The sequence below is a fragment of the Cherax quadricarinatus genome, chromosome 2 (genome assembly GCF_038502225.1).
Source record: "Cherax quadricarinatus isolate ZL_2023a chromosome 2, ASM3850222v1, whole genome shotgun sequence".
Classification (NCBI taxonomy): Eukaryota; Metazoa; Arthropoda; class Malacostraca; order Decapoda; family Parastacidae; genus Cherax; species Cherax quadricarinatus.
Window position 1 is genome coordinate 21,636,217 of NC_091293.1, and position 13,072 is coordinate 21,649,288.

Sequence of the window (13,072 nt, forward strand, 5' to 3'; positions counted from 1 at the left end):
GGTCACTTATTTTCCAGAAAAAATCACCAAAAACACTGTAATAATACGAAATGTTCCGATTGTATGCTTGGATGTTACCGCGGAGGCTGGCTGGTAAACAATGCCACCGGCGGAACTTGTGAGCGTGGCTCAGGCCGCACATTGGACGCGTCTCAGACGAAGGGCGGTGAGCGGGTTTTTGGGCGGTATGCGAGGCAAAATTTTTGCGAAAAAAGCGAGCGGTATGCGGATTGTACGGTATGCGATGCGTGCGGTATGCAGGGGTCCACTGTACAGTGGACCCTCAGGTAACAACGTCATCGGATAATGAAAAAATCGGATAGCGACACGTTTTTGCATCAAAATATTGGCTTGGTTACCGAGAAAGCACTCGGTTAAGGACATTTGTTCTGAACGTGTCAGAGCGGCATGAGTGGCCTGGACACTAGTGTGCTCTTGTTATAAGCCAATGAGGACAATTCCACGCATACATACGATAAATTTTGTATTATTCCATTGTTTTTAGTGCTTGTAACTACTAAATAAGCCACTATGGGCCCAAAGAAAGCTTCTAGTGCCAGCCCTGTGGTAAAGAGGGTGAGAAACACTATAGAATTCAAGAAAAAGTTTGTAGAAAGATACGAAAGTGGTAGTGGTAGAGGTTGGTATTGATGGTGGGAGTGATGGTGGTAGAGGTGGTAGTGATGGTGGTAGAGGTGGTAGTGATAGTGGTAGAGGTGGTAGTATGGGCCAACAGGTCTACTGCAGTGTTCCTGCTTTCTTATGTGCAAACATTTATGGAGAAACATCACCCTGACACAGCTGTTGCAGGCTGTGCTGGCAACATCCACAATGACAATGTTGTGTCCCATTTTTGGGAAATCTTAAAGAAACGCCAGAAACAGCTCTTTGGACAGAGTTTTGGTGCGACAGGAGTCCAGTGACTCTCAAGCTGGTTCTAGTGACATTAAAAAACAAAGAAAGGAGGTAACCCCAGAAAAGGACTTGTTACCTGAAGTCTTTATGGAAGGGGATTCCCCTTCCAAACAATTGTAAACTCCTCCATCCTCTGCCCTCCTCCTATCTCATTACTCATCAGTACATCTTCATTAAAGGTAAGTGTCATTTCAGTATTGTTTATTCTGAATGTCTCATTGTTTTTTGTGTAGGGAAATGTATATTTCATGTAAAAAATGATTTTGCCTAATACTTTTGGGTGTCTGGAACAGATTAATTGGATTTCTATTATTTCTTATGGGGAAAATTAATTTGGATAACAAAAAAATCGGTTAAAGACAAGCTCTCTAGAACGGATAAATGTCATTACCTGAGGGTCCACTGTACCATTCTCCTATCCCTGTCCTGGGAGTTATATTAGAGAAAACGGAGTATAACACAGGGCTAACTACGATATACACTCGTACTGCACCATAAAACTGAAACGAAAAGGCTATTTTCTCTACATAGATTATCACACATAGCAAAATATGTGTAGAGAACCTAGGATAACCCCCAAAAATCAGACAAAGTGGCTGATTTCTAGTACCTGGCTTGGGCTAGCCACGTATGATTTTTGATGATTTTTGATAAATATTCGATTCCAAGTCAGGGTAGAAACATTGGGCATGTTTCTTTACACCTGTTGTCTATGTTCACCCATCAGTAAATGGGTACCTGGGTGTTAGTGGACTGGTGCGGGTCTTATCCTGGGACACTGACCTAATTTGCCTGAAATGCTTAGCATAACTAGAGTCTTTCTATATGGTAGTATGTCACTGATGTCAGCTAGGCCTGTATACCATGTACATGTATGTGTAGTAAATAAAGATATTATTATTATTATTTTTTTTTCTCTCAGCTGTTTGTTGGGCTATCTTAATGAAACTTGGGAAATGTATGATGAAAAGATGGTTCTTAACGTACACCAAAAATGGAAGAAATCAGATCATAAATAATGGAGTTCACTTCTCAGCCATTAGCAACTCCATAGTAATATATTTTCATATGGTTTTTATGGTTGTATTCTCGTTTTTATGGTCTCAGTTGATAGAATGGAAGATATATTACAGAAATAGATGTGATTTTGATTGCTTTCACGATGAAAAGGAGCTTGAAATTGCACTCACAGTAGCAGAAATGTTCCATTCTCTAGCGATGTTCAAGAGTAAACAAATGACGTCACCGTCTAATACATGTGTGCTGCTAGTCCAAATTCCAATACGCAGTCAAAAATGGGTTGACATTATTTATACAATTATTGCAATAATGCAGTAGGCTGCATAACAGTAAATCATCTATTTTTTGTGTTAATAAAAATTCCAAATGGTAAGCAAGAGTAATATAAGAGGGGCATGGAGCTGTCATTAATAAACAGAGAAAATGTTATTTTAGTGCCAGGAATTTCTGTATTGTTTATTCTTGACCCTATTTTGAAATTGGCATCTGTTGAAATTTGTGTGAAATTGGGCAAATTGCCAATTTCTGACCACTTTATTGAATGAATGGACAGTTTCTTGTACTCAGTCAACAGAATAACAGTAAGTAAATAAGTTTATTCAGGTATACACAAATACAGTTACATAGATTATCATACATAGCAGCATATGTATAGAGAACCTGGGATAACCCAAAAAAAAGTCAGACAAAATGACTTATTTCCAGTACCTGGCTTGAGCTTGCCTTATATGATTTTTGGTAAATATTTTTTTTCTCAGCTGTTTGTTGGGCTGTCTTATTGAAACTAGGGCAGTGATATGATGGAAAGATGCTTCTTAACGTACACCAAAAAAAAAAAAAAAAAAAAAAACGATAAATAAGGGAGTTTACTTCTCAGCCATTAGCCGCCTCTTTGCTGTATATTTTCATATGGTTTTTATGGTTGTATTCCCTTTTTTTTGGTCTCATTTGATAGAATGGAAGATATATTACAGAAATAGATATGATTTTGATTGGTTTCATGACGAAAAGTACCTTGAAATTGAGCTCAAGGTAGTGGAAATGTTCGATTTTTGCCGATGTTCAATGAACTTTGTGTAAGTCAAGTTAGTTAATTTTATTAAGTGTATTTTAACCTAACCACTCTGTAATCTGGCAAACTCAGTAATCTGGCACACTTCAGGTCCCAATGATGTTGGATTTGTGATGGAGGACCTGTAATTATATTTTTTCTGGCATTATTTGTTAAAAATAATATTAATTTCTACCTTTGATTTTTTCAACAGCTTCAGTTTTTATTTGAAAAAGGGTTCACTGAACATATGAGGCGAGGCAAGAAGGTCAGAGATCGCCTGGGGGCAACCCACACCATTATACGTTTGGTAAGTTGTATGTCAGTGTGACTTCTCAGTCTGAGTACAGAAATATGTACTAATACAAATTTGAAAATTTTTATTTCCAAGAATGCAAAGTGTTCTTACAGTTTTGGGAATTTCATACCTATATGACACTGTACTTACAATTGCTTTACTTAATATTATTATTATTTTTTTTAACAAGTCGGCTGTCACCCACTGAGGCAGGGTGACCCAAAAAGAAAGAAAATCCCTAAAAAGAAAATACTTTCATCATCATTCGACACTTTCACCTCACACATAATCACTGTTTTTACAGAGGTGCCCAGAACACAACAGTTTAGAAGCATATACGTATAAAGATATACAACATATCCCTCCAAACTGCCAATATCCCATACCTCTCCTTTAAAGTGCAGGCATTGTACTTCCCATTTCCAGTACTCAAGTCTGGCTATATAAAAATAACCGGTTTCCCTGAATCCCTTCACTAAATATTACCCTGCTCATACTCCAACAGCTCGGCAGGTCCCAAATACCATTCATCTCCATTCACTCCTATCTAACACGCTTATGCATGCTTGCTGGAAGTCCAAGCCCCTCGCCCGCAAAACCTCCTTTACCCCCTCCCTCCAACCTTATCGAGGACGACCCCTCCCCCTCCTTCTTTCCACTACAGATTTATATGCTCTTCATGTCATTCTACTTTGATCCATTCTCTCTAAATGACCAAACCACCTCAACAACCCCTCTTCATCCCTCTGACTAATAATTTTATTACTCCACACCTTCTCCTAATTTCCACACTTTGAATTCTCTGCATAATATTTATAATATTAGTATAGGGATGAAAACAATACTTATTGTCCAGAATAATATTTTTTAGATACAATTGAGCAGAGAAAATTTCAGTATATTAAGTTAAATACAGCAGTTATGTGTAAAGTGGTGAGGCTGTAGTTTATTCAGCTAGTTGTTAACCTGTAAACGGTCCAAACGTATATATACGTTCACTACCCCAGTGCCCTGAATATTTTGAAAAATAACAAAATTGTTTTTTATAATGAAAATAAAGAGCACATTTTTCTAAGTGTTATAGGATAAAAAAAAAATTAGGGTCAGTACTTAGAGACATGAGGCCGAGAAATTGGCACTGGATGCTCACGCGACAGCAACATCGAATCCTGCCGCTTGCACAAGTGTTGCTGATATACCTTTTTTCTATTTTTCATATTATTTTGTATAATTTTTATGTTCTGATAATTACAATTTATAGTAGTTCTTGTCATTTCATAACCAATCTTTGTTCTGACACTAGTATTAGGTACTGAAATTTTACTCAGATTGTCACAATCACACTGACAGGTGGACATTTACACCTGCCTTGGCCATTTACTATTGTCTTGGAATATATACAAAGTATTTATAGGTCCCAGCAATGTTTTGGATATTTTTTTTTTTTTTTTTTTTTTATCACACTGGCCGATTCCCACCAAGGCAGGGTGGCCCGAAAAAGAAAAACTTTCACCATCATTCACTCCATCACTGTCTTGCCAGAAGGGTGCTTTACACTACAGTTTTTAAACTGCAACATTAACACCCCTCCTTCAGAGTGCAGGCACTGTACTTCCCATCTCCAGGACTCAAGTCCGGCCTGCCGGTTTCCCTGAACCCCTTCATAAATGTTACTTTGCTCACACTCCAACAGCACGTCAAGTATTAAAAACCATTTGTCTCCATTCACTCCTATCAAACACGCTCACGCATGCCTGCTGGAAGTCCAAGCCCCTCGCACACAAAACCTCCTTTACCCCCTCCCTCCAACCTTTCCTAGGCCGACCCCTACCCCGCCTTCCTTCCACTACAGACTGATACACTCTTGAAGTCACTCTGTTTTGCTCCATTCTCTCTACATGTCCGAACCACCTCAACAACCCTTCTTCAGCCCTCTGGACAACAGTTTTGGTAATCCTGCACCTCCTCCTAACTTCCAAACTACGAATTCTCTGCATTATATTCACACCACACATTGCCCTCAGACATGACATCTCCACTGCCTCTAGCCTTCTCCTCGCTGCAACATTCATCACCCATGCTTCACACCCATATAAGAGCGTTGGTAAAACTATAGTCTCATACATTCCCCTCTTTGCCTCCAAGGACAAAGTTCTTTGTCTCCACAGACTCCTAAGTGCACCGCTCACCCTTTTCCCCTCATCAATTCTATGATTCACCTCATCTTTCATAGACCCATCTGCTGACACGTCCACTCCCAAATATCTGAATACATTCACCTCCTCCATACTCTCTCCCTCCAATCTGATATCCAATCTTTCATCACCTAATCTTTTTGTTATCCTCATAACCTTACTCTTTCCTGTATTCACTTTTAATTTTCTTCTTTGCACACCCAACCAAATTCATCCACCAATCTCTGCAACTTCTCTTCAGAATCTCCCAAGAGCACAGTGTCATCAGCAAAGAGCAACTGTGACAACTCCCACTTTATGTGTGATTCTTTATCTTTTAACTCCACACCTCTTGCTAAGACCCTCACATTTACTTCTCTTACAACCCCATCTATAAATATATTAAACAACCACGGTGACATCACACATCCTTGTCTAAGGCCTACTTTTACTGGGAAATAATTTCCCTCTTTCCTACATACTCTAACTTGAGCCTCACTATCCTCATAAAAACTCTTCACTGCTTTCAGTAACCTACCTCCTCCACCATACACCTGCAACATCTGCCACATTGCCCCCCTATCCACCCTGTCATACACCTTTTCCAAATCCATAAATGCCACAAAGACCTCTTTACTCTTTAGCCTTATCTAAATACTGTTCACTTATATGTTTCACTGTAAACACCTGGTCCACACACCCCCTACCTTTCCTAAAGCCTCCTTGTTCATCTGCTATCCTATTCTCAGTCTTACTCTTAATTCTTTCAGTAATAACTCTACCATACACTTTACCAGGTATACGAATTTATTAACTTTTTTCACTAAGGTATTTGAGGAGGTAGATCATGGTAATGAATATGTTATTGTGTATATGGACTTCAGTAAGGCTTTTGACAGGGTCCCACATCAGAGACTATTGAGGAAAATTAAAGCACATGGAATAGGAGGAGAAATTTTTTCCTGGATAGAGGCATGGTTGACAAATAGGCAGCAGAGAGTTTGCATAAATGGGGAGAAATCAGAGTGGGGAAGCGTCACGAGCGGTGTTCCACAGGGGTCAGTGTTGGGCCCCGTGCTGTTCACAATCTACATAAACGACATAGATGAGGGCATAAAGAGCGACATCGGCAAGTTTGCCGATGACACCAAAATAGGCCGTCGAATTCATTCTGACGAGGACATTCGAGCACTCCAGGAAGATTTGAATAGACTGATGCAGTGGTCGGAGAAGTTGCAGATGCAGTTTAATATAGACAAATGCAAAGTTCTAAATGTTGGACAGGACAATAACCATGCCACATATAAACTAAATAATGTAGATCTTAATATTACGGATTGCGAAAAAGATTTAGGAGTTCTGGTTAGCAGTAATCTGAAACCAAGACAACAGTGCATAAGTGTTCGCAATAAAGCTAATAGAATCCTTGGCTTCATATCAAGAAGCATAAATAATAGGAGTCCTCAGGTTGTTCTTCAACTCTATACATCCTTGGTTAGGCCTCATTTAGATTATGCTGCACAGTTTTGGTCACCGTATTACAGAATGGATATAAATTCTCTGGAAAATGTACAAAGGAGGATGACAAAGTTGATCCCATGTATCAGAAACCTTCCCTATGAGGATAGACTAAGGGCCCTGAAACTGCACTCTCTAGAAAGATGTAGAATTAGGGGGGATATGATTGAGGTGTATAAATGGAAGACAGGAATAAATAAAGGGGATGTAAATAGTGTGCTGAAAATATCTAGCCTAGACAGGACTCGCAGCAATGGTTTTAAGTTGGAAAAATTCAGATTCAGGAAGGATATAGGAAAGTACTGGTTTGGTAATAGAGTTGTGGATGAGTGGAACAAACTCCCAAGTACCGTTATAGAGGCCAGAACGTTGTGTAGCTTTAAAAATAGGTTGGATAAATACATGAGTAGATGTGGGTGGGTGTGAGTTAGACCTGATAGCTTGTGCTACCAGGTCGGTTGCCGTGTTCCTCCCTTAAGTCAATGTGACCTGACCTGACTAGGTTGGGTGCATTGGCTTAAGCCGGTAGGAGACTTGGACCTGCCTCGCATGGGCCAGTAGGCCTTCTGCAGTGTTCCTTCGTTCTTATGTTCTTATGTTCTTACTCAACAGACTTATCCCCCTATAATTTTTGCACTCTCTTTTGTCCCCTTTGCCTTTATACAAAGGAACTATGCATGCTCTCTGCCAATCCCTAGGTACCTTACCCTCTTCCATACATTTATTTAATAATTGCACCAACCACTCCAAAACTATATCCCCACCTGCTTTTAACATTTCTATCTTTATCCCATCAATCCCAGCTGCCTTATCCCCTTTCATTTTACCTACTGCCTCACGAACTTCCCCCACACTCACAACTGGCTCTTCCTCACTCCTACAAGATGTTATTCCTCCTTGCCCTATACACGAAATCACAGCTTCCGTATCTTCATCAACATTTAACAATTCCTCAAAATATTCCCTCCATCTTCCCAATTCCTCTAACTCTCCATTTAATAACTCTCCTCTCCTATTTTTAACTGACAAATCCATTTGTTCTCTAGGCTTCCTTAACTTGTTAATCTCACCCCAAAACTTTTTCTTATTTTCAACAAAATTTGTTGATAACATTTCACCCACTCTCTCATTTGCTCTCTTTTTACATTGCTTCACCACTCTCTTAACCTCTCTCTTTTTCTCCATATACTCTTCCCTCCTTGCATCACTTCTATGTGGAAGAATATAATAATAATAATAATAATAATAATAATAATAATAATAATAATAATAGGTAGTAGGTTGGTAGACAGCAACCACCCAGGGAGGTACTACCGTCCTGCCAAGTGAGTGTGAAACTAAAGCCTGTAATTGTTTTACATGATGGTAGGATTGCTGGTGTCTTTTATCTGTCTCATAAATATGCAAGATTACAAGTATGTCTTGCTACTTCTACTTACACTTAGGTCACACTAAACATACATATATACATTTATTTATACACACTCATCTGAGTTTTCTTTGATTTTTATCTTAGTTCTTGTTCTTATTATTTTTCCTTTTATATCCATGGGGAAGTGGAATAAGAATCATTCCTCTGTAAGCCATGTGTGTTGTAAAAGTCAGCTAAAATGCCTGGAACAATGGGCTAGTAACCCCTTTTCCTGTAATAATTACTAAAAAAGAATAAGAAGAAGAAAATTGTCAAAGTGGGAAGTCTGAATGTGCGTGGATGTTGAGCGGATGATAAGAAAGAGATGATTGTGGATGTTATGAATGAGAAGAAGCTGGATGTCCTGGCTTTAAGTGAAACCAAGCTGAAGGGGGTGGGTGAATTTCAGTGGAGAGGAATAAATCGGATTAGGTCAGGGGTTTCAAATAGAGTTAGAGCTAAAGAAGGAGTAGCAATAATCAAATCAAATCAAAGTTTATTCTCTATAAGGATTACAATGCAGGGTTTACAGATTTTGGTTATTGTGTGGTTTACATGTAGTAAAATACTAATTACAGAGGGGGCCACTAGAACTAGCATGGCTAGGCATTTCGGGCAATCTTAGATTAATTCTTAACCCTAAATTATAACTAAATTGTGGAGTAAGTTGACTAAATACTAAGTGACTAAATACTAAGTTACAAATACTAGTTTGTGAGTTTAGCAATGTAAATGCTTTAGTTTTGCCACACTACATAGTTTCTATATTGGAGTATCACATGTTACGTTGGTTTCCCTTATTTCTTGGATGGTAAGGTTCTCACTACATGTTCTAGTGTGGGGGTAGCTTTTACTTAATGGCCTTATTTGTCTAGGGGTAATACTTACATCATGGCTGATCATCCTGAGTGTCTCTGATACCCTTTCACCAGCCCTCTTCATAGGTTATGTAAACTACTACTATAAAAATATAACTGTATTCTCAATAGATATGTACAGAATATACAATCACAGCCTCCATTTTCAAAACAAAATCTACACACTCCATGCCTGTGCTCCACATGGTGTGTTGCAACAACTCTTGTCCTTCACTCTTCCTGACATAACTCTGGGCTAACCAGTGTTTTGACACACTTTAGTCACCCTGGGTATGGTGGCCAAAACTTAAATTATAAAAACTCACCCCTGGAGCACACATGATGCCCCAAAAGATAGGAGAAGGACCCAGAGATCCTGCCAGGTTGAAGGTCAGTCACAGAGAGAGAGAGTCAGTCAGAGGGAGAGAGAGAGAGAGCCTGGCTAAGCTCCTCCCACCAAAACAAAAGACTGTTGCCAAGCACAATTCTCCAGTTACCACAATTCTACCACCTCTTAATTTTACTTTTACAAAAAGAAATACAACTTTATAAACTACTTATTTAAATTGTGTGTTTATGTGTCTATAGTATAACCTATTATATTGAGAAAAATAGGTTTGACCCAGCTGCCTCTCAGTCATAAGGTTGATCAGTCCTTCTGACATTTAGAGCAAAGTCCCCATCAATTCAATATAATTAGGTATTATTATAGTAACTGTTACTTATAAATACATGTTGGGTCCTATAGCCCCATAACACCCCCACCTCCAGACGAAGTCTCACAAAAGCTAGCCGTGTCCCTCAGGATACGGCTAGTAAAAAGTATATTGCTTAAGTCTGAAGGCGGTAAACAAGACTACTAGAAATGCTACATATTTCCTAGCACCATAACTACTCTTCACTTTACTGTTATTTACAACAGATTGCAGAATTTTTTAGAAAAGCATTTTAATCATACCCATATACTCAACGGTGTAACTATTTAAAATTTTAGTGACTTTTAAACAATACACATTACAATGCAAAAATTGCACACAATGCCCACTGTGAAAGCCCGCACCAACAGGCATGTGCCTCTGCTACGGTAATCCAGCAAGCAACTGGTACTCCAGGGTGGCATCTTCCTGATCAGGAGACAAGAGTAGAGCCAAACCCAGAGCAGTCAGGTGTACACCAGGCAGGAAACTTCACAAAACATGTCAAGGTGTCTCTCACTTGGTGGCCGAACCAAACAGTGAGACTTCCAGTCAACACTCACGATCCTTAACATGGTCAGGCACTCAAGCCCATCTTCCGAGGTCCCACTCCACACAGATCCTCCAAACTTATGAAGAGGAGGCTGACATAGAATATGGAGGGGTCCAGGGGACCACAAAGGCAAACCGTCGGGCCGTTTTGTATATAGAGCACACCAAGACACAACATCACATACCTTCCTGAATGTCTCATGTTACCGAAGGTTGTCAACCACTGCCTCAACTCACATTTAAGTACACCCTGACCCTCGTCACACTTTTGGCTCTGACTCAACTCCTTCACAGTCAGATGGCTGGTAGAGAGTACTCAGGCTCGCTGAGAGTTCACCACTGCAAAAACAACAAGGTCAGCACAAGACAAACACTATGTACAAAGTACGCACCATGCATCTACATGAAACATCTAGAGAGAGCATCAGCAACCACATTCTCTGGGCCTTTTATATATTTAACTTTCAAATTAAAAGGCTGTAGGAACAAAGCCCATCTTAAGAGTCTTTGATTGTGGTTTCTCATTCTTTGCAAAAACCTCAGAGGGTTATGGTCACTATACACTATTACAGGATGTGGGGATGCACTGATATAAACTTCAAATTTCTGCACAGCCAACACCAAAGCCAAAGCCTCTTTCTCTACGGTTGCATAACCACGTTGATGCTTTTTTAATTTGGCTGAATGGTAACAAACTGGCTGAAGGCTATCTCTCTCATCACCCTGCAACAACACTGCACCTACCCCTACATCACTAGCATCCACTTGTAGAGAGAAGGGGCATTCAAACTCAGGACTTTTCAAGATAGGAGCATTCCCTAATAACATTTTCACATTTTCAAAAGCCCTGTCACACTTGCTGTCCCAGTTGAATTGAACTTTGGGACTGGTCAAAGTTGTCAGTGGTGACGTTACCTGGGAGAGGTTGGGGCAGAATCGTCTGTAATAACCCACCATGCCCAGGAACCTCATCACTGCCTTCCGATTCTGTGGTCTAGGAAAATTTATAATGGCCTCCACCTTAGCATGAATTGGGGCAACTTTTCCCTGACCAACTACATATCCTAAGAATTGTACACTGGCTTGGCCAAACTCACTTTTGCTCAAATTGATGGTTAGATTGGCTTGGGATAGACATTCAAACAACTTTTGCAATCTTACCAAGTGAGTTTCCCACTGGTTACTGAATACCACAATATCATCTAGATAGGCCCGCACGCCATCCAACCCCCTTATGACAGTATTTATACGACGCTGGAAGGTGGCAGGAGCATTTTTTAACCCAAAAGGAAGAACATTATATTGAAATAACCCATCTGGAGTGACGAAGGCTGAAATTTCCTTGGCTCGCTGGGTGAGGGGTATCTGATAATAACCTTTAAGTAAGTCCAGTTTGCTCACAAACTTTGCCCCTCCCACAGCATCAATCACATCATCCATACGTGGCAAAGGGTAACCGTCAGCCTTCGTTACTTCATTTACTCTGCGATAGTCAGTGCACATACGCATAGATCCATCAGGTTTGGGAACCATCAGGCATGGAGATGCCCACTGACTCTCGCTAGGCACTACAAACTGGTTTTGAAGGAGGAATTTCACTTCTTCCTCCATGTGAAGTTGTTTTGTTGGGTTCATGCGGTAAGGAGCCTGCTTTATTGGAACAGCTTCCCCGACATCCACATCATGGGGAGGCAATTTACTTACTTTGGGTACATCCCCAAACAAATCTGGAAATTTTTGGAGTAACTGAACCAAGTCACAGGCTCCCTGTACACTGAGTCCCTTCATGTGTGCCAAGGGATTTTGCAAGATGGCTGAATTGCACAGCCTTACTTCTGTTGTTACAGGAAGTTTTTCAGTATCGTCACACTCAACTTGAATAGCGGCAACTCCTGCCCTAGAATGGTATTTTTTCAACTTGTTAATGTGCACAGTCCTTTCTGATTTGCGACGGCCAGGCATCTTAATTACATAATTGGGGCCAGACCTGCCTGTGATGACAAAGGGTCCACCAAATCGTGCAGCCAAGGCATGTCCCGGAACCGGCTCCTAAGCTAACACTTCCTCTCCAACACTGAAGGAGCGAGGGGCTGCCCTTTGGTCGTACCGCTGCTTCATGGCCCTCTGACTAGCTTTGAGGTTGTCTGCTGCCATCTGTCTCGCCTGGTCCAATCGTTTCCTGAAAAAGAGAACATCTTCCGGCGGGGAAGCCTCATTTTCACCACCCAGCCAATGCTCCTTGAGAATAGTCAGTGGTCCCCTCACTGGATGACCATAGACAAGCTCGAAAGGGCTGAAACTGAGAGATTCTTGGGTGCTTTCCCACACGGCAAACAAGAGAAAAGGGATACCCTCATCCCAATCACTAGTGTTATTCATACAATAAGCTCGCATCATTGTCTTAAGAGTTTGATGAAATCTCTCTACCACTCCCTGAGACTGAGGGTGATAGGCAGTTGAAAATTTGGGCTGTACATCTAACCCCTTTAACACATTCCTAAATAATTTCGAGGTAAAGTTAGACCCTTGATCTGTTTGTACCTCCCGAGGAAAGCCAACATGGGAAAAGAACTTCATCAAA

General features: G+C 40.4%; 1 protein-coding gene across 2 annotated transcripts in view; it reads left to right on the top strand.

Moving 5' to 3' along the window:
- The window catches only part of LOC128688717 (uncharacterized), a 278,982-nt gene that overhangs the window by 36,780 nt on the left and 229,130 nt on the right, over positions 1-13,072 (top strand). For both annotated transcript variants that reach the window (XM_070087603.1, XM_070087601.1), the window contains exon 5: positions 3,201-3,296. In XM_070087603.1, coding sequence (XP_069943704.1) covers positions 3,201-3,296 — 96 coding nt within the window. The remainder of the gene's footprint in view (positions 1-3,200; positions 3,297-13,072) is intronic.